Here is a 22710-nt window from a genome sequence, read left to right on the forward strand (position 1 = left end):
TGAACTCCCTCTCACGCCTTGTGCATCTCGTACTTTGACAAGTGGACCGTCTGTTGAAGCTGGGGACATTTTTTTCTTTGGTGCATTTCCTTCTAACTGCACAACTCCCTTCACTTCCTTGTCTTTTCAATTGAACAGCCTAGTTCTCTACGATGACCTGGACGGCGAACAGTTGTTTTGTCACTCTGGCCATCCTGTTTCTCTGGCGGGTGGAAGAAATAGCAGAAGCCTGCAGCTGCTCCCCTGCGCATCCTCAGCAGGCGTTTTGCAACTCAGACGTCGGTAAGTTGATTCACTGGGTATAAATGAGTGCATATAAAAGAGCATTTAGTCCTGATTTGTTTGAATACGTGATGTCGAGGATAATTTCGGTCATTTTTGACAAAGAAACCGTCAATGCTGAGAGGGAAAACTTGCCCTACTCTTGTGTTTACAATTACAGGGGGAGGAGGATGGAATTTTCTTTCCACTTCCCCTCCTCTCCCTTTTCTCTTTCTCTCTAATCATCTGTTGATATTCTTAATGACATTTTAATCTCAATTGGTAACTGTATTGTTTATGTACAGTATGATAGTGGTGCTTCTATCATTTGAACAGTTTTATAAGATTGCTCCTTCAATAGTCAGGCATCCGATCTGACAGCAACTCATCTTCGCCTGTTATGGAGGCTGACCTGAGTTGTTTTTATTCATTTGTGGAGTCTAAGTTTCACAAAAAAACAAAACAAAACAGGTAGTATTTCCCACTCATCCTGGTGAGTAATGCCAAGGATCATGCAAAGGAAATCCTTTCTACCATCCTCACCTCAATGGTTAAGAGGTTTATGGTGCACTTCCTTAATGACCACTTAATAGCAATTTAATTTATTCTTTCTCAAAGGCCATGCAGATAGTTTCCCTCTTATTTGACCGGATACAAAACACTGCTTGTTGCTGCCTTCAGGTCAGGCCTTCTGCTAACGAGAGTCTCAACAGTGACCAGCTTGTGTAGCTATTTAAACTGGGGTTTGCTGAGGGTCTGAGTGTGTGTGTGTGTGTGTGTGTGTGTGTGTGTGTGTGTGTGTGTGTGTGGTATGTATACAGAAGCTGACTTATTCAAAGGTTTCTCTTTGCCATTTGGATTCTGTGGCTCTGGAGGGTGAAGAAACCACATTATCCTGCTGGAGAGTTTACTGTAAAGGGAAGCTTCATTTTTTCAGTAGTTCCTTTTAACTTAATTGAGAAAGTTTTAAAGTTGCCGCTTTTCAGGTAGCTAATGTAAGACTCAAAGAGAAATTTAATTTGATTTGAGTCTAACTACTATTTCTTGGCATAAATACTACAGTATCAAAGGCTATAGGGTATAGTAGGCTACTACTACTACTACTACTACTACTACTACTACTACTAAAAGGCAATCGTTCCAGTCGTCTTACTTTTATGATGAAACATAGACAGAATTGATGACGTATTACATGTTTTCCTAAACATAACTACACCTAATAGCAAATACACTGAAGATTAAATACAACTTTCACTTATTGTGACACAATGAAACCCTTTCTCACCTTTGGCATGAAGATGATTACTTTTCTTCCTCTTATTATTATTATTATTATTATTGTTAACATTTTTAGTGTCATTTTGTACATTTGAAATCAGTTCTAGATGCAGGCTTTTAATCATTTGTTCAGGTAGAAGGGCACAGGGCTCTATCTAAGGTGCTGATAGTCATCTGAACTCCCAGACTGATTCATTTCGTCTCTGGGGTCAGGTCCTAACTGATCCCCCCCCCCACCCCTGCTCCCTGCTTCAGCACCATGGATAGACCCTCCCACTAACATAAACCACCATTTTGTCAAGGAGATTAGCCTTTCTGGCCTTTCTTGATTTTGCCTCACCAGGAGTCTTCATAACCAAACCAAACTGTGCAACTCGTACTTCAGGAAGAATATCACACATTTAAAGAGTTCTTGTAGTTTGCTGTGTCACAGGTTCAGTTCAGCTCTTTTCTAAAGCTAAAGTTCAGAGAGAAAATGAATGGGTGGCCAACTTGTGTGAAGTGATGAGATGCTATGTTCAAAATGAAGGTCATTATCCACCACTGCTAGCTCTACCTTTTACTCTGTAGGCATTTCTTTCATTTTTGTTTTAGTTTCTGGTCAGCTATCCTCTGAACTGTAGGCGATCGGTATTTGTGTTTATAATAAATCAAAGTTATCTGGATAGAATACAGTATTAGTTTGTAGAAAATAATTTGTATGGTATTCCCATGCTGTAACTGCACAGTAAGACATGCCTTGAGGAACCCCTACTTAGTGTCAGACAGTTTACTGAAGTGAAAGTATTACTTAAGTTTCACAGACATAGAGTCAGTTAGAGTGTCTGGAGCCTATGGAAAATTACTCAAGAACAGTCCGTGTCTCATGTGAAAATCTTTCAAATTGGGAAGAAGAAGTCAAAGTTTGCAGAGTCTACTAAAAAGTGCACGTTTGATTTGGGTGAGGTCACTGCACCACTGGGCCCCTTTTAGCATTGGTGTGTGAAGATGATCCATTGTACTTCATATAGGATTTTCTTTGTGGGAAGCAAAGCCAAGACACAGTGAAGAATAGAGGTAAAAGTACAGACTTAGTAAAGTATAGCAGAGTAGAGCCATTCATCTGTAAAAGTCAGACTGCAGTTTTAGCTGGTTACTTTCCACCTCTGCCCCTAGTTGACCTCCGCCATGTTGCCGTATTTCACCAGAGCCTGCCTTATTTCTCTCTCCATTCCAGTATACAAAAACAAAATAGTAGCTCAGCTATAGTTGTAAACATGTAGTCCCATTTATCTTGTTGAAACAGACAAGAGTAGGAACAAAAAAAAAAAACTTTCCTCATAAATTGAAATCCATCCCTCGGGTCTTTGGCCGAGGCAGAGGAATGCTGGGCGGTCATATGCTGCGCTCGTTATGTATTTCTGCAGTTTCTCTCACAAGTCTTGGGTGATTCTGGAGTGTACCTGTGCTGTGAAATCTTTAGAGATCTTGAAAGAGAAAGTTGGCTTTAACGTGACTTCCGGTGTAAACAGAGCTGAAATTAAAACCAGACTGAACGTGTGCACACGCACTCTCTCACAACAGCTGCTTTAAACCCCAGCATCACCGGGGATAACGCATTGCATCGATCTGTACAGCAGGTTCATCTGATGTGCTCACTGAAGCAAGAAAAAACACTTTGATTTGATCACATTATCCAGAGCAACTCACGTTTTTAGAATACCGCATGTGAGCATTTGTGCATCATCATGTGCAATCCACAAAAGGAAGGAAGAAAGAGAAAACAACAAAAAGTAAACGGTAAAAATGTAGAATATTTGGGCACTGATGGGAAGACAAGAGGTTTCAAACGCTGTGATGTTTCATTTTTAAAAGTAAACAAATGGATAATGGTGGATTTGGAATCCATGTATCCTTGGAGAGGATCAGCAGAGGAGTCGATTTGAATTTGTAGTTCAGTTTTTCTTGTTCAAAGTCTGACCGCTTTGTGGCTTCTCAGGGAGGAAAATGGATGTACAGGCCCTGCAATTACATGACATGCATTTGCTTTCTTCCCTTTTGTCTCTTTGTTTTTTAAAGCACTCCCATGACCACAATATTACATACAAAATAATGTGTTTATTGTTTGAGTAACTAGAAAATTAGATGGTTCCTTTTTTTTTTTTTTTTAATTCCCAGTTTTCTGAAACTTATGATTTTTAAAGGGCTTGGTCAGCCTGTTCCAGTAAACATCATCATGTCCTGTGAGAAGTAGTGATACTGTGTATCAGTACAGGGAATTAAGTCATATTTCTAAATTACTTCAACTAGAGGACTCAAGTAATAGCTTATTTATAATATTAGTGCTTCAGTGGAGTGGGCTTGGCAAAATGAAAGCTTGTTTTGGATTTTACTGATTATTTCTAAATACTTAAATAGTTGGAATGTGGATGTTCTGCAAAATAATGAATAGCAGAAAACATCTTTTTATAATTAGTCCATTTGTATCATGTTGGATGCAATTTAAAGAGCTAACCCTAACCCTCACAAAGTTGTTTTTAAAGCCCAACTGCTCAAATGATATGTATCGTTCACATAAGCCCCATATTTCAGTGTTTTTTTTTTTACACACTGTGCATATTTTCACCTGCCCTACTTTACGCTGGTAGAAGGAGAAGTGATCTGTGTGTGATTCTGCACACTCAGGCGAAGGGGATTACCACTAATCCACTTTGTAGCCAGAGAAGTTTGGAGAGTTTCTCAGCACTATTCGCTCCATGAGTTTGATCTGTAAACCAAAAATCAGTTTGTAACTCTTAAATCGTGCCTGTAGTGGTGTACAGCTTGTTTGTCAGTATATCTGCAGCTCACAGCTTGCACAATCCCATATTTTGAACATTTTCCTGGCTGCAAACTTAATCCTCCCTCTCTCCGTTGTGCTGTCCCCTCCTCCCCCTGTCAACTTGTGTGTTTGTGATAGTATTGCTTTGAAGGGCCGTCCTCTCTCTGCACACACAGGACACTGTTAGGCTAACGCTACCTCTGCAATGTGACTGCTCTTCCTTTCCGATCTCTCCCTCCGTTCCCCTGCTCGCAGAATGCAACCATCTTCAACGCTCCATCACTTTCTCCGTCTGTGCACACACTCTCCTTTTTTCCCTATTTTTTTTCCTCCTTTTTCTTCTTCTTTTTTTTTTTCCAGGGTCGACTCTTTAGACCCTTAAAAGGAGATGTTCTCTAAGCCTCTATTGTCATCAAATTAGGGCACATATGGCTCACAGCTTCATACCTTCATCGTCATATAAAAAGCAAATGAAAAGGCTTGATCTTATTTGGTAAGGAAGCAGTGCTAGTGATGGTCTGAGGCAGCCAGTAGCTGCCACCTTGGGAAAGCAAAGCAAGTACTGAAGTGGGACTTGAGAGAGAACATCTGGTTAACATTAGCTCTGTCGCTAGTCTCCTCCACTTAAGAGCTTGATTTTTGAATATGATTTAGTAAACCTTTTTCACTGTAGTAGTCAGCTACAGTACATGATACCAGTAATCTATCAGTATTGAGCTCTGACTGGCGTGTGATCAGTGCTTTTCTGTACTTCAACGTGGATTCACACAACAGTGAAGTGTTTGTGAAACACATGAGTCATATTTTTTTTGTTGAATGCTCAGCATTTGAGCTCAAACGCTCATCCGTATGGCTCTGATAATATTTTTCCACTTGAACTGTTGGATTTTTTTCCCCTCCGTCCAAACTCTCTCTGAATCTGGGAGCTGCAACTTCGAGAGAGAGAGAGAGGGGGGGGCTGCACACGAAAGAGAGGTTGATTTGCATGTCAGCACCCGGCAGAGAGGCCTGGGGGCGAGGGGAGCATTCTAGTTCAGCTTTTTCAAAGATTGCTGACTAGCTTCCTCCTGTGTCGGCCCAGGAGCCTGGGAGCAGGCGGCGCACATTCCTCCCTCTGATTGCAGCTGATGAAACACTCATGTGCCTCTGTCTTCCCAGCACCTGGCACATGCAAACTCCACAGATCCAAGCCACAGCAATGTGTTGTGGCCAACTCCAGCATGCCAAACCCTAGGCAGGGCTTAGATCAGATACAGACTGACCCCAGATCCAGTTTGGGTTTTTAACAACATGACAATAGTGTTTCATTTCAAATACAATGAATATAAATGAGGGCTGTTTTTTTTTTTTTTTTTGTTGTTGTTTCTTTCCAGTTATCAGGGCGAAGCTAGTTGGAGAGCAGGAGGTTGACGTTGGCAATGACATCTATGGAAACCCCATCAAACGGATCAAGTATGACATCAAACAAATCAAGGTACATGGGATGAAGCTATCATTTTCATGTTGGGGTATAAACTTCATTCCAGTACAAATCTAAATGTTCTTTTCTCTGTTTGAATTGTCAGATGTTCAAAGGTCCCACCCAGGATATTGACGCCATCTACACTGCTCCCTCCTCTGCAGTGTGTGGAGTGACTCTGGAGACTAATGGCAAGGAGTATCTTATCACAGGTATAACTTGTTACAAATCACACATTATAAAATATAGCAAATATCGTTCCTTGGTTCATCTTCATATCAGTGTTCATGTCGTACTGCTTCTAATGCACTCTCCTTCCACTACAGGCAAACTGGAGACCGACGGGACGATGCACGTCACACTGTGTGACTTCATTGAGTCCTGGGAGGCCACGAGTGCCACCCAGAAGAAGAGCCTGACTCAGCGCTATGAAATGGGCTGTGGCTGCAAGGTAGCAAAAGTTGAAGGATATACAGTAGTTAAAGTAGAATTTACCACAAACCTTGAAACGTGCATTGCTTGTTGTATGTTTAATCCCTGAACTTGGTCTCTTTTGCGGCCCGCAGATCACCCGCTGCACCTCCATCCCCTGCATGATCAGCAGCCCGGCGGAGTGCCTGTGGACAGACTGGGTGATCGAGAAGACGGTCAGCGGAGAGCAGGCCAAACACTTTGCTTGTATCAAGAGGAGTGATGACTCTTGTGCCTGGTACAGAGGGGCAGCGCAGCCCAAAAAGGATTTCCTGGACATCGAAGACCCTTAACTCCACCACTGTCCGATAGTCTGAGGATGTCTGCGGCTGAGATATATATAAATACCAAAAACAAATAAATACACCGGTCAAATTCTTATTTTGTTTTTTTTTTATTATTATTAAGAAAGCCATAAGGTTTTGTGCTCTGTGGTGAGGTTGAAAAAAGTGAAATGTTTATGTTATGTTATTTGCAGGACTCTACATCTTTTAATCAACAGTCTTATGAATTCAGCACTTTCAGACACTTCTACCCCTAAATCCAAAGCACTTCCTCATAAACCACTTCTCCCTTAGCTGAAATAAAGGGATAATCATCACAATTCAGTATTACTGTTCATAGCAATTTTGTTCTTGCGCTATTCATTTCATTTCATTTCTGATTTCCTTTTTTTTTTTTAAACCAAAGGTATTGTTAAAGTGAACTATAATTCTATAATGCAACACATACATACCTATAACTCAACGTGTAACAATTCTGTGAATCTGCGTGTTCATAAATAACATTAGCTGGCAATCTGCACCCTGATTTGTGACAGCAGAGCTATCGCAAGGAACGAGTGCCACCTCTTGCCTGTCCTGCTTCAGAGTCTTTCTTGTGCTGAGTATGCACATTTCCCCTACTTTGTTTTTTTTTTTTTTGTTTAAAGGTGTGGCAAACCTGTCTCGAGTAAGCACAATCAGTGCTTTTGATAATTGTTTTCTTTAAATAATCTTAAATAGACAAGAATGCACTTTGAACACAATTGTCACAGCAGTCATATTGTCTCTAATGAAAAATGTCTGAAAAAGAGGATTGAATCCTCCATTTTGTATTTTTTTGTATTACAGCTCTTCTCTTTGTAATGCTTTAGTGTAAGAACATATTTTATTTAAGGAGGTTATATGATTCATAAAGAAAAGCCCACATTTTGATACTTTTTGTGACAAATGACACCATTGTAGAAAGAAGACCTACTATTTGAACAGTATTAGCAAAATACGCACATTTGATGTGCATTAAAGGTCAAATTGGAGGCCTGATAGTTAACTGTCTGACTGGCTCGACCTTTAGCACAGTGAATTAAAGAACATATTGTAATCATCCATTTACTTGCAGAGCCTTTGATATGACCATAAAAAGTGTTGTGCAAATGTCATGTGACTTTAATAATTAATATGAGAGTGTAAAAAGATTCTTCATTTGAAACTGTAGTCTAGTATGATGTCTTGTGCTGGTTTCACATGAGACGTTTGAGGTGATTTTTGCATGCATGTCCAACTGAAACAATACTGTACATTTGACTATTATATTAAATGCCAAACCGTGTTTTGATGCTGTGCGCTGGCTTTTTTCACATCCATGGTCAATGTGTGCAGACTGACAAGACTCCAGCTGCCATCACTAATTCCAAATTATTTCAGGTCATCAAAGCATCAGAGAGGCTTTGTTTGCTAGTTATGTAATTAAAATACACAGATTTTGTTTTAAGTGAAGGGATCAGAAACATAACTGACCTAGTCCAAACAGGCACACGTGGAGCAGGGAGAACAGGACTTCACTTTAGTTCAGTTTCTTACGGTAGTTACAGTCCCAATAACTGCTTCGCGACACTGTAACAGCGATCTGCTGCCGCCTAGTGGAGATAACAACATGTGACATACACACATTCCTTCACGAGACTGTCCATGAGCATATACTGTGTGTGCAATTATCAGCCATGATAGTCTCAGGATGTCACGATATGAATGAATGTAGAGTTGATTACAGTAGATGACACTGCAACATACTGCATTTGTTTAAATCTGTTCAAGGATGAAACGCAACCTCTATCTTTTCTTTAATGTCACTGTAAGAGGAGTGACTATTCTGTGCTATACTAGTTTGTTAGTTTTCTCCTACAGCATTAAATGGAAAAGGTTCCACCTAAAATGAAACCTACTGGCATTTTGCAATAATCAAATATTTGATCAAATCAGCAGCAATAGAGGGATTGACACGAGGGAACGCGATTTAATTCCTCGAGGGAGTTTCATCTGAGCGAGAGGCAGCTTCGTGTCAGCGCCATGATGCGAGCCTAACAGAGCCGCAGACTACAACAGAGGATTTTGCGGCGCTCTTTGTTGTTACATTAAGAAATGTTAACATGAATCGCGCCGATTGCATCAATGGTAAACAGCGATGGCTGAAAGTCACGTGTGGTTCTCTCCCTAACAGCGCTACGTCAGTTTGAGCGCTGATTGGCTGAACCTTTCGGCTACGGCGTGACCTGCTCCCCGATTGGTCTTTGATTCGTGTCAGTCATTGTTGTCGCCGCCCTCTGATAATGCAGCATGGGCGAAAATACCAGACCCAAGAGCTACAGCTGAGGAAGCAGACCTCTCTACTGTCAACGATTTTGGACGATTGAACGAAAAGGTGGGTGAACAAACTAATTTTGTATGTACGTAATAATTGTTAGCATGTATTTCCAGGATGATGTCGATAAACAAACAGGTAGGATGTGGCGGCTGGGGGGTTGTTAGCCACCTGTACGCTGAGATGCTAACCCTCATTGCAGCATTGAGGGAGGCTTGAGGTCTCGCCACGTTAAGTTAGCTCGCTGGCTAATTTGCTGCTGCTGCTGCTACTGTCAAGCGCAAAAAGACAGAAAACTATAGAGCCTGCAGCAGGAAAAGGACAGCAATTAAACATCGAAAGGTGAAGGTATATATCGAAATAATGACGACGTTTTGTCTCCAAACTTGAGACCGTTCAGGTCGACATTAACGCTAGCTGTGGTTGATGTTAGCAACCTAGCATTTAAGCCATGATGACTGGCCCTAAGAGTTGACTCCAGAGAGGCTACAGAGGCTGCCCCGCTACTGGAGTTGATAACGATGATTACGATCAAGAAGAAGTGAAAATCCGTGAAACCAGGCAGCTAACTAGTCGCCTAATCAGGCAACAACGATGCAGAGATTTTTAGAAGTGACAGCAATAGCTGTGCTGCATTCAGGTGCTCCCCATAAAATCAATCGTTCGCAATTTTATTCCACGATTGGATCCTTGTGATAAAGCATGACTAGTCTTTGCTTTTTGGATGTTTTCGTTGACATTTAAATATTAAGTGGTCCAGCAGCATTGTTTGTGACAGAAACAGAATAACGTTGATTAAATAATTTGCCTAAAGAAAGTTGTACCTTTATTTTTTTTTTTAAACATATCTAAATATTTATATGAACCGTAATGCTAAACTCTATCTGCTCTCTATATCTCAGCAAAAGGTGTATCTCAAAATCATGACATTTCCGTTAACATGGTTCAGTTAGTTTACTCGTGTTTTCTCAGTTGTGATTATGATATTTTGGGAAGTCCGTGAAGGCATCACACGTCACTCATCCTGTCATCTAGGTGAAAATCGTCACTTTTGTCTGTAATTTACGATGATATGGAAACAATAAACAGTATTTTCCATTTGTCGAAGAAGTAATTAGATCATTTACTTACTTAAGTAAAATAAGTATTACCATAGCAACAATTCAAAATGTTACTTAAAAGTACAAAAGTACTGTCAGCATAATGTACTTAGTATCATTAGTATCAAAGGTAAAAGTACTCATTATGCAGAATGGCTCTTTCCACAGGGTTATATCATCATATAATATTATATTATTCTGTTTTATCACTAACGAATACTTGTAAGAGAATTTTAATGTTGTAGTTCATCAGTGTGCAGCCAATTTAGATTAGTGGGGTAGATTAGTAGTGTACTACTGCTTCATATCATATAAAATATCAGAAAATAGGGAAAAATGCCCTCCACAATTTCCCAGAGCCAAAGATGATATCTGATGCCAGAAATCCAAAACTATTTAGTTTACTATCTTTGATTTGTGTTTCTCAGCCGCTGTGGTTGAGTCTACCTTGTCTATAGATTTGCACACAAATAGGAAACACCATTCTTGCAGACCTTTCAAGTAGCCTGCACTTTCAAATGTATTTTAACATAGACTTGAAATGAACTGGGGGGTGGATAGAAAAAACCTAAAAAAAAACTTCTTGGGGTGGGCCACTCAATCTATACATTGGAAGCACCGGCGTACAGTGCAGCTGTTATGACTAAATGCATTTTTGCAGTCCGACATATTGATATAAGCTTGACTAAAAATATATCTAATATTAATATTTTGCAACAATTCAGTCTGTCTCATAAAGACTCTGTTAAGTGTACTTTATAAACCCACTTCTATGTATTGGTCCTCATATTATGTGCTAATGCAGCTTTACGTGGATCAATATTACCTGTATTTTATCCGAAACCTAGATAAATGTCAGTTTTTGCTGATGTTTGGCCTGTGGTTACATTAGCAGATGTGTTTCTTCTATTTCTTCTTCTAAGTTGAAGAAAGTATTGACTGACAACTCCACTGATGTATCTACACATGTCAGTGTGAGGATTACCTCCAAAATATGAGGCAAGCAGATTATAGTTTTTTATAACCAGTGTAAGCCATTAGAGGACATAAAAGTGAGACTTTATGTTCATGTTCATATTGAGAGGTCACTACACAATAATCACACAGCTATTACTTGAAATAGTTTAACTAGACAAGATTTCAGATAATTGCTCATTGTGTAGCTGCTGAGACATCCCATCATAAACATTAGAAAGTGTCAGTGTGATATGTACAAATAACATTACTAATTGCCATGACATAATAACCTGTTTAAAGCACCTATGTTGTGGTCAGTTTATCAACACTGCTGTCCGGTCTTGCAGTTACATCACTGCAGTTAGCTGCGTCCCTGTAGGCTGTGTTGTCCTTTAGTTGTATCAGTATCAGCCGCACGTGAAGGTCAGCGTGCCCTTGTGCATACAATGCATGTTCAGCCCTCCTTTCCTCTTCATGTCGTCACTGCCCACTGTGATGAGCTCGACTCTCTCAGTGCTTTTGGTGTTTTCTGTGTGACATCTATGCGATGCAATGCTTTCACTTTTTACGAGGGTTTGTTGTGTTTGGGGCAGCTCGGCTACATCCTGAGTAGATTGAGGCAGTGGGAGACCAGTGATTGGTTTACTCGCTACTCAGTCAGCATTGAACACATTTTGCCAGCCTGCTGCCTTTTTGTAGAAAAAAAAAAACACGTCAGAAGTCATTCACTCGGCTGACTCTGGCAGACGGTTTTTGTGGAAATGTGCACACACTGTTATCTACACTGAAATGGTCCTTTTAGTGCACTCAGCTTCACTGTATTTAAAGGGACAGCAGACAAGCCAATGCAAATGTTTTCATTTTTTTCAAGCAACGTTTGTTGTCTTTTAGTTTTTTTGTTTCACTCTTATCACTGACAGTCCAGATGATGAACTTTTATGATATATAGCTTTACTGAAGAAACGTGCCAGTTGGTGGAAGATAACAGTAAAAACATTGATGCAAAATGAATGATAAGAATTTGACCCCGCAGTTAACAGCAGCTGTTAACACCTTATGTCCTCTAAATGCTGCCCCCCCCCCCCCACACTCACACACACACACACACACACACACACACACACACACACACACACACACCCTATGTTACCAACGTCTAATGTCTTGCATAACTGTAGGGACAGCTGCCAAGACCCAGCTGGCTCCTCTGATGCACTCAGGCCTTATGTCTCTTGTGGAGCCACGTCAGGATATGTGGCCTGGAGAGGTACCTACCGAAGCACAAGCAGAACACGGCATTATTTGGCACTTAAGTGATTATCTGAGAGATCAAATTCAACATTTATCTGATCAACTGAAGATTAACTTTTTGTCCTTTTCACCTCAGAAGGCCATTAACAGTGTCATGGTCACAGGTTCAAATCTCAGCACACTGACCATGTAATAATCAGCAAAGACACAGTACTGTGAGGTGTAAATGAGCATTGTTATTTGTTTCATGCAGCTTCATGTGGGTCTAGTGAAGTGTGTGTGTGTGTGTGTGTTTGTCTGAGAACAACTTATCACACTGACACTCAATCCAACTTTCTCTGCAGTGATGTTCCAACAATGCCGATAGTGGATAAACTCAAGGAGGCATTAAAACCTGGTCGAAAGGAGACGGGTGATGAGGGCGACCTCAATAAACTGTTGGCCTCTTCCGCCAAGAAGGTCCTGTTGCAGAAGATAGAGTTTGAGCCTGCCAGCAAGGGTTTCTCCTATCAGCTGGACAGCCTGAAGAACAAGTATGTGATCCTCAATCCCAGGAATGAGGGCGCTACAGGCCAGAAGGCCACAGAGCCTGCCCAGATAAAGAGGCAAGGTAAGCTCTCAAATTGAACTGAAAATGTTGCAGATTTTCGTAGTTTGACATGCCTTTGGTACTAGCCCAGTTTCTGTGTTCTGTATATCACTGTTCTGATAATGCCACCAAATCTCACTGCACTCCTCCTTCAGTCTCAGAGAACGTGGTTGGGGGCCAGAGCGATGGGATCCCCGCCCCGCAGAAGATGCTTTTCCCAGGGAACAAGCTTACACTTAAATGGGAGCGCTTGTACAGGGTGGGAGCCGGTCTCCACAACCTAGGGAACACCTGCTTCCTCAACTCCACAGTGCAGTGTCTCACCTACACCCCGCCACTTGCCAACTACTTACTCTCAAAGGAGCACAGCCGTGCCTGTGAGTACCTGAGTCGTGCTCTTAAATGCTGCCAGACTCGCAGCATTTACTCTCTCATTCACTTCTGTTTTTCTTAACACGACATGCACACCCACATAGTTTTTAAGTTTTGGAAATTACTTTAACCCCGCTACTGTTAGACACATGTGGCTGAATGTCAATGTGGAGTCCAAGCCAAAGCAGCTGACGAAGAAAAACAATAACAGCTGCTTCAGTTGGCCAGTTTGTTCACATTAAGTTTTATTCAGGCTCTGAAACATCAGCAGTCTACAATTTAATGACTTTTAACAAGCATAGAAAACAAAGACTCGCTGACATCACACTTTCAGTGCTAAAGGCTAAATTGTAAAATAGTAAGCACCCTAAATGGACAAAAGCACAGCAATCGCTTTCTACTTTGGTCCAGACGAGTGGAACCAAGCTGCAGATGCAGCCTTGTTTTCATTTCATTCAGACATATTATGTTGTGGTATTACAGGTGACAAAGGCATTGAGATGCCAATGATTAAGCCTTCAAAACAAATCTAATTTGCGTTTTGAGGGACAAAGCCTTACTTGGTAAAGGCTCCACAAACTGTATACTGTATGTAAGGCTCGTTACTTTCAGTTTTTACCAAATCTCACTGAAAAATATCTGGATTTTTGTAAGAAGGAGCAAGTCTGTTTGAACTGATTTTCACCCAGATTTGAAGTCTTGAAGTTTTTGTGTTTTCTGCTTCAACAAGACACAGTTTACCAGAGCGTACAGTAAATGAGGTGCTCTTGCAGCAGGCACAGCTCAGAATATGCTTCAGGTAATAGAAAGTGAAGCGATAAATGGTGAGAAAAGCAAAGCAAGCTGCTGATCCACTCTTGAGGGAAGGGGGTAGGGGCTAAAAAAGGCATTACATGTAAGAAAAAGCATCGCATAAATGACATGCAGTCTAGCTAATGTGGGTTTTTTTACATACTCAAAGACAGATCACCACTGTGTTGTTATGATCAGTAATGTTTCTCAGAGTATTGTCACATTTAGGTGCTTTCATTTAGTGAGTGACTCTGATTCTCTTTGTTGTTGTTATTGTCTGTGTTTCAGGTCACCAGTCAGGCTTTTGTATGATCTGTATAATGCAGAACCATATCATCCAAGCCTTTGCCAACACAGGCAATGCCATCAAGCCTGTGTCCTTCATCAGAGACCTGAAAAGTAAGACCACCAGCTTCCCTTCAACACTGCGCGACTGCGCCTGAGCAGTTTGTTCTCGCTACTTTCAATGTGGGTTGTGTCAGGAGTCACAGACACCTGATTTTTTTGGTTGAATACTGCCAGAGGCACGATGACGCACCACTGGCCACAGTGTCCCATGTGACAACAGCCGGTAACTGCAGTCCAAAAGTGGAGCGGTGAGACTGCAGGCTGTGAATGAACACCGTGTCGAGAGTAGAGATGAGGTGTGAGTTGCACCTTGACATGGTGAGGCACTGTGCTGTAGTCTCACAGGAGCCCTCCCTCCACCCCAGTCCCCTCCCTACCTGCCTGCCTCCTCCTTATGTGCTGCTGCAATCATGTCTCCACCTCCTGCGCCTCTTTTTCTGTCTCTCCCTCCCCCCTCTCCTTCCACGATGCCCTCTCTGTCTCCTTGTGACTGCGGGCTGAGAGGAGCAGCTTTAGCACGAAAATGTACAGTCCACATTTTTTCCCTTCTTTCCAACCTGGACTTAGCTGTTCGTGTTTTATCGTTTCCCTTTCCCCCCACACACGCACTTGAAATGTGCCTCCACAGTTAGAACAACGTAAATGCATACAATGAAAATTAAACACAGACGTCCTCTTAAAAAAAAAAAAAAAAAAAAAGAAGAAATACAGTGCAGTCTCATCGCACTAAAATCTAAAAGAGCTTACTGCAACCGATCCTGAAATCGGCCCAGGATCTCACAGCCGGGGTCTCACAAACAAAATAAAACCACAACCACCCAATCGTACGCCCACAGATTTCATATCTTCAAGATGTTGTCCCGAACTGGTCATTTGAGCATGGTGTCTTATTCCTTTTTCCCACTCAGCGGTGACTCATTGTTGTATGGGGATGCTGTGCTGGGAATGTGGTGATGACTACATTATAACTCTACCAGCTCATACTTTCCCTTTTTCCATCAGGAAATAACAGTAGAGGCAAATGGTTTCGAGCTGCATTATCTCTTAATGTGAGATGATGAGACGTCAGTCTGCTGAAATCACTGAGTGACTGTAATCTTTTTATTAGGTCACTGTTGAACTGCACGTCTGAGATACTTGCACTATAACTGTTAGTACCCATGAAAGTGTACTCTTTAAACTTTACAAAATATTAAATAAACTATCTTCACTGGTTATTCTTAACTGTATAATACGAACATGTGCCTAATTGCCACGCGTAAACATCTTAAGTAGTTAAAACCACATTATAACCTGCTACTCTAGCCTATCTAGTTGCCATATTTGTTAAAATAACACACACTTGTTTGTGTCCTTTTGCAGCCTTTAACTCTGACAGGAAGTCGTCAGATTATGAATTAAAGCCTTTGTCTTTTAATGAGCTTCTTCTCTGTTGTTTTGCATTAACTTAATTTTAGAGAATACAAATGTCGGCAGAACAAAGGGTTGTTGATACTGCTTCCTCTAGCTGCTGGGCTGTCCCTTTTGTTGTCAGCATGTCTGTGGATTCCCTGACATAATGCAAATATTTGGGCTTTCATTGTTTATACACATTGGATCCTGTGCAGTGAATAACGCACATCAGCTCACCTTTTATTGAATTTAAAGCAGCAGTCATTACTTGCTCGTTTAAGAATACTTGATTTTGTTAATGCGCTCTGGGTTGGAAGCATTGAATTAGCACACAGCTAACATGCACTTTTGTCACCTACAGAAATTGCCAGACATTTTCGCTTTGGAAGCCAGGAGGACGCCCATGAGTTTTTGCGGTACACCATCGATGCCATGCAGAAAGCCTGTCTCAATGGCTACCCTAAGTAAGGCTTTATTATTGTTGCTTAAAAGTGTTCAAAGTGAGTATATTCATATAAAACCGGGCAGTTTTTCTTTTTAAACACTGCTTTGATGATCGCTTTCATTGTTTACTTCCTGCCTGTAGGCTTGACAGGCAGACTCAGGCCACAACGCTGGTTCACCAGATCTTTGGAGGGTACCTCAGGTCAAGAGGTATTGACTTTTTTTGTCACAGAAATGTAGCTTTTGGTATTGCGTTATTGTTCCATTACAGTTATCCTTAAATCTCTAAATATGGCATTACATATTGTATAGTCTGACTAAATGTGTGTTTAATACTGAATGTCGTTTGCAAGAGGACGAAGTTTTATCATTTTAAATCAAATATAAAACTACTACTAGAAATCAATGGAATTCACCAGATCCCTTTGCAAGTGTCAGTTTGGTCCAGAAACTAATGACAATCAGATCTGAACTGGAAATATTGAGAGGAGTGCCAAATGTTAATGTATTTCCCCTTAATGTTTGGTCTGAGGTTCTTGATAGTCTTCTGTCCACAGGAAGTGGAACAGACGCTTGTGTGAAATATTCCAGTAATCGCTGATCACCCTGCTACACCCTGTAACAGATTGTCGATCTTCAGAGCTGGTGCCAGGAGAGTCAGATTTGTTGTTAATTTTGGTTTATTTTGTATTTTTTTCAGTGAAATGCTCTATTTGTAAAAGTGTGTCAGACACATATGACCCCTACCTGGACATTGCTGTGGAGATTCGGGTATGTTAAACAAGATCTCAATATAACCTTTATTTCTGTGAAGTATATAATATTTTTTTCCAAAGTATTTTCTCTGTTTCTGTCCGTCAGCAAGCAGCAAACATTGTGCGAGCCCTGGAACTGTTCGTTAAACCGGACGTATTAAGTGGAGAGAATGCCTACATGTGTGCCAAGTGAGTGCCGTTTATTTAGTCTGACGACAGCTGCAGGGCGGTGGAATAGATCTATTTTTTTTCAGGTACGTTTATTCACATTAGACATCCGTTTTGGATGACGTATCATGTCTTTGTTTGTTTTTTTCTCTCTCCAGGTGCAAAAAGAAAGTGCCAGCGACCAAACGCTTCACAGTCCATCGAACATCTAATGTGCTGACGCTTTCACTGAAGAGGTTTGCCAACTTCAGCGGAGGAAAGATAACAAAGGTTAACAAAGAATTCTCACACTATTGGCTGTTTTTGAAAGAGACGTCTCATTTCTCAGTGATCTCATATTTCTGTCTTTTTCTTTTTCAGGATGTTGGTTACCCAGAATTTCTGAACATCCGCCCCTACATGTCTCAGAGCTCAGGCGATCCTGTTATGTATGGCCTCTATGCCGTTCTGGTGCACTCTGGCTACAGTTGTCACGCTGGTCACTACTACTGCTATGTCAAGGTATGATGCTTATATGGATGGCAATATTGATAAAATCTCTGTATATGTATTTGATATCACAATATCAAGACATAATATTTCTTGGAAATTAATAAACCGTTTGTAGATGATATAAGGAGTCTGTTTTCTCTAATCAAGTGAATGACATGCCTGGAAAAAGATATATAATCTGATCTAAAATTAAACAATTTACCTGCCTGTAACTGCTTCAACTGAGCCTGCCCTTTTCTGTTCTGTTTGTGTTTTTATTGTTTAACTGTAAATAAATAAAGGTTAAATATAATAAATGTCCCAGACAATTACTGTGTAAGGTTGTTCATTAAAACATCATCTCTTCCTTGTTTCCTCTTAGGCAAGCAACGGACAATGGTACCAAATGAATGATTCAATGGTGCACTCGAGTAACATCAAAGTGGTCTTGAACCAGCAGGCGTACGTGCTTTTCTACCTGAGGTAAGAAGCTGTGGGCTGCAGCAAGAGATCAAAGAAGGTGGTGTCCAGTCCTCCTGGATATATGATTAAATAAACCGTCTTTCTTTGTATATTAAAGGATCCCTGAAACCAAGAAGAATGCAGATGGGCTGACCACCAAGCAGGGGATGTTGCATCCCGTCAAGAACAGTGTGTCGTCTGAACAAATAAAGAGGGCCAACCTGAACGGGCCTCTCTCCTCCCCGCAGGTCACAAAGGTATGAGACAAGATGAGAGATAGCCTACTGTATGGACTGAAACTGCGGCTCAGTTTCTTTTAATACAAGTTAAATACAAATTCAATACTCCTCTTTTCAGAAACTCGAGCCTGCACAACTGCGTAAGATCCAGTCCATGGACGGTGGTTTGGGTCTGCCCGTTTCCAGGAACGGTGTGAGCTCTCAGCCACAGCCCAGACTCTCCAACTGGACGTCGTCATCCTCCAACGGCCCGCCGAAGCTGCCAGGTGGACCCACGGTTATCGAGGAACCTTTCAAGAAGCTGAAGAAGCCCTCCCCCCAGAGCCAAGTGCAGCCTCGCAGCAGCACGCCGACTCCCTCCAACAATGGGTTGAGCAGGACGGAGGGAGATAAAAAGCAAGGTGGCGAGGGCAGAGGCATGGCAGCGTCTACCTCATTTAAGTCTTTGTCTGACTCTTCCTCTGCCGACACCACTGACTCAAAGGTAAGATTGTCACTGAAAAAGTAGACAAACACAAACCTTACTGCAGTTTTAATCATCTGATAACATCATTTAGATGTGAAAGTCATTGTGATCTAAAAACGTATTGTGTGAAACATGTATCAGCAAAATGCATATAAGCTAACACAGGAAATAAAAAAAATGACAAAATATATACATCAAAATATATACCAAATATGTTTTTGTCGATCTACTAACTGATGAATCGAGCTCTAATGCAGAATTAATATTATATAAGTATGTACAACATCCTGTAGCCACCTTGAATGTAGAAGTCTGATTTCCTGAGAACAGGATGCGTTCTGCATACTATATATGGAATAGAAGGAACAGATAGTGTGTAGTCGTCAGTACATACTTTTAAGTATGCAGATTTTTATGCTGGAGATGCATAACAGGCTATGTGTGGATGCACAGACGCATAACCACAGCCTATGATTGCCTTTGTTTCTCTTTCAGGACTCTGTGGGTCCCAAAAGTGCGCCAGTAGGAGAGACTCCCTCCACCCCACGGAAAGGCTCTAACGGCCTGGCGTCTCCAGCCAGGAGCGTGGAGCGCTCTCAGAGCACAGAGGAGCAGAAGACGGCGAAAATAAAACCCCCGGCCCTCAACAACATCACGTCTGAAGCCACCAGCACCATGTCACCTCCACCTGCCAAGAAACTGGCCCTGTCGGCCAAGAAGGTGAACTTCATACCCATCCACAGCAGCAGCACCACCTGTTGCCTCACTCCACACTGCTATCCCAAATTTGACCATTGATTTCAATAAGTAGTTTTATTAAGGCAAGTAAACGCTCCTTCTCTAGCTTATTTTCTGCTGTATGTAACGTGTTATTTCTCCAGTCTGCCTGTCTAATCAACCACATGGTAGCACTTGTTTAGAGTTTGTCTTCTTTTCCTTTAGTTTGTCCTTTTTTTCTAACCATTTCTAATTCTTCTCTGCCATACCCTTTCCTCTTTGTTTTCCTCCCTCCATCTTTTCCTGCCATCCCTTTTTAATCTTCCTCTTCCTTATTTTTGTCACATTCATGGCTATTTTCTTTAGACCACCAAGTTTTTATTTATGTCGATAACTGCAGGCTCGCAGCCGGAGTCCGAGCAGCATTGATGCTCTGCCCCCTTTGCCACGCCAGCTGTCCAGTGACCCCACGCATCGAAATCAACTTAACCCCCCCACCTTTGCCTCACCTTCTCACACACACAGGTATGAGCTCTGAACCCCATATTGCAAAGGAAATGCAGGTTTGTCTGTGGTCGAGTAAATCCAGATGTTCTCTCTTGTTCTTTTCCCAGAGCTGCTCCATTCCATTCACCTAAAGTCCAGTCATCGCAGCCTTTAGCCCACTCTAGTGGATCCTTCAAACAGCAGAGCCCTCAGAAACAGTCCCTTCTCTCTACACTGCAAAAACCAAACGCCAGCCTTTCTCTTAAAACCAACGGGCTTCACAGTGCCGGCCCAAAGAGCCCCAAGTCTTCCAACAACCTCAGCTCCTTGGTCCAAGAACCAGACCTCAACAGCCCTCCAGCTCAAAAGGTCAACCAAAAGAAGAAGAAGAAAAAGAAACGGCGTCATTCTGAGGTGGAGGGCGACGCAGAATCAGTCTCTTCCCCAGCTACAGCGTCGCAGCCCAACCTCGCGGAATCGGCTAGCGAGAAGAAGCGGAAGAAGAAAAAGAAAAAGCGAAAGAGGGAGAATGAGGATGGCGAGAAAGCGAAGGAGAGGGAGTGTGTCCCGTCTCACCTGGAGACATCGAACCAGGAAGAGGATTGGTGCCACGGTGGCATGTGGAGTCTTACATCCCATCCAGAAACAGAACAGTCTGAGCAGAAGCCTCAGTTAGCTGCCACAACGCCAACGCAGTGTAAGGCCAATCAGAAAGAACAGGGAAGGGACTCTGTCAAGTTGAAGAAGAAGAAGAAAAAGAAGATGCAACTGGCGGAGGCTCTGCAGGACACACCTTCAGCTGACGCATGCTCTGCATCGGAAAGGTTATGATTCAAATTCATTTTTTTTAGTTACATGTCTGTTTTTGTTTCCCAATATTTTTCAGCTCTGTTCAAAACGTTCTGCCTGAAGTAAAGTTTGAGCTCATAATTTCGAAAAAGAGGCACATAACTTTGTTTCTATAACAACCAGTTGGCTCTACCATTGAACTCATGTCTGACTGTCAGACACTAGAAACTCCCACAATGCTGCTAGTATGCCTGTACTTCTCCTATTTTTATTTCCTATTGCTTTCTCTGAAGCACTTAACATCATGCATCTTTCTCTACAAATATTTAAAAAGTCAAATTTGTGTATGAAAACACGCAAATCCAAATATTTACCCTCAGTTTGCACAACATTAACCTTGCTGACCTTACTTTTTTCACCACAGCACTTCTGAGATGAAGGCCGCAGAAGCCGCTCAGAATGATGCAGGCAATTTGATAACGTTGAAAAAGAAACTAAAGAGGAAGAAGAAGAGGCTAAAAGAAGAGGTGAGACTGTGGGAGGAGAGCAGGCGATGCTCAGATGGACAGAACGATGAGCCTGAAGCAGCGGAGCCCCCCTCCAGAAAGAACAGCGCAGAGAACGGCAAAACAAGTAAACAAGGCACAGGTATGTGAGCATGCACATATTGCATGCATTCACACTATGCAAACGGCAAATGTCCGATCTTGTTTCCATGCCAACACGGAACGTACAATGCTGCTCTGTATTGATTGGAGCCATTTGCCGAAAAATCACAGCACCACTGCAGCCTCTCAGCTGACCAGTCATTTCACAATCATACTAAGAGAGCATGACTCACTACATTTTGAGAATGTCAAATTTAATTTAGTTTTTTTTTTTATCTGTTTTTTTTTTTTGTTTTTTGCTGATTGTTTTTTCAAATCCAGCCGCAGTGGTAGTGTGGGACAGCCAAGTGAAGGACGGCTACAAACGCAGCCAGGCGGCAGCAGCTGATGCAAGTGGGTCAGGAGAAACCCCGTCCCGTGCTGCTTCTGTAGCCTGGGATGGGAAAAAGACGAGTGGGGTGGTAGAGGAGCTGCTCAGGAACGCTACAGATAAGGCCTACGGAGCCAACGGTGAGACACTGGGTGCTCTGTAAATCTGAAGCTTTGTATGGTGATACTTTAATTTGATCATTTGTGGCAAAAGATGTTTTTATATGCATTTATAGGTTTTTTGTTTGCCTTATCTAGTCCTCAGTTGGGATGGAGAGGTCTCTGCTATTAGTAGAGATGCTATTGATGATGTCCGCCAAGCCAAGTGTGACACTGTGATCGACGAGTGGGATGAAGACTTTGACAGGGGAAAGGTGAGGAAACGCAACAAGACATGTCATCTTAAATCACAGTTTGTCTTTAGTTCTGCTAATCTCAAGGTGCCCGTCGTCACTGTCCCTCTTCTTCAACTTTTCCATCTGTTTTCGTGTGAATGTAACGTGTCTAGGTGAAGAAACTGAAAAACTATAAAAGGGAGAAGTGGAGAAGTGGCAGCAGCATCTTCCAGAAGATCCAGGACAGGCGGAACAAGTGGTCTGTAACACCCGGAGGGAAGAGAGTTTTTGGAGTCCGTCGCTGAGAGTCCAGATTGCTGTTGAGGGCATGCTGACTGGAAACAAGACAAACAAGACTGTATACCAAACTTCTGTACCTTTTCTCACTCTTTTTTTTAATTTTTTTATTTTTTAATCTCTCTGTTTTGTGTTAAATTTAGACCCAAATTCCTGAATTAGATGTGAGCCAAAAGCAGCACAGTCTGACTGACAGCCCCATCAATCTCAGTTTTAAACAGACATGAAATGTTGTCCTCAGGCTTCAGTAACATTGGCCAGTGGGATTTAACTCATATCCTCTTTTAATCCAAATACCACAGTGAGTGGCTCAGTCTCTTCTATGCATGCGGTATTTAACAGAAACCCTTACACCTCCATGTCAAATGAATCGCTGTTGGTTGGCACCCTTTGAGCCTTGATTGTTGCCCCAACA

The 22710-nt window shown here is 41.8% G+C and overlaps 2 protein-coding genes across 2 annotated transcripts; both read left to right on the forward strand.

Moving 5' to 3' along the window:
• LOC139299830 (metalloproteinase inhibitor 2-like) lies at positions 1-7859 on the forward strand. Its single transcript, XM_070922759.1, has 5 exons — positions 1-282; positions 5713-5813; positions 5905-6010; positions 6125-6249; positions 6365-7859. The coding sequence occupies exons 1-5, from the start codon at positions 153-155 to the stop codon at positions 6560-6562; spliced, it is 660 nt and encodes a 219-aa protein (XP_070778860.1). The 5' UTR covers positions 1-152; the 3' UTR covers positions 6563-7859.
• Positions 7860-8926: 1067 nt separating this feature from the next.
• usp36 (ubiquitin specific peptidase 36) lies at positions 8927-22303 on the forward strand. Its single transcript, XM_070923145.1, has 20 exons — positions 8927-8948; positions 12541-12806; positions 12941-13162; positions 14238-14348; positions 16051-16153; positions 16276-16343; positions 16834-16904; positions 16995-17077; positions 17215-17326; positions 17417-17557; positions 17910-18010; positions 18108-18246; positions 18347-18712; positions 19190-19414; positions 19812-19936; positions 20026-20721; positions 21111-21334; positions 21616-21804; positions 21922-22037; positions 22172-22303. The coding sequence occupies exons 2-20, from the start codon at positions 12554-12556 to the stop codon at positions 22301-22303; spliced, it is 3477 nt and encodes a 1158-aa protein (XP_070779246.1). The 5' UTR covers positions 8927-8948; positions 12541-12553.
• The last annotated feature ends 407 nt before the right edge of the window (positions 22304-22710 follow it).

Source organism: Enoplosus armatus, chromosome 17 (genome assembly GCF_043641665.1).
Source record: "Enoplosus armatus isolate fEnoArm2 chromosome 17, fEnoArm2.hap1, whole genome shotgun sequence".
Lineage (NCBI taxonomy): Eukaryota > Metazoa > Chordata > Actinopteri > Centrarchiformes > Enoplosidae > Enoplosus > Enoplosus armatus.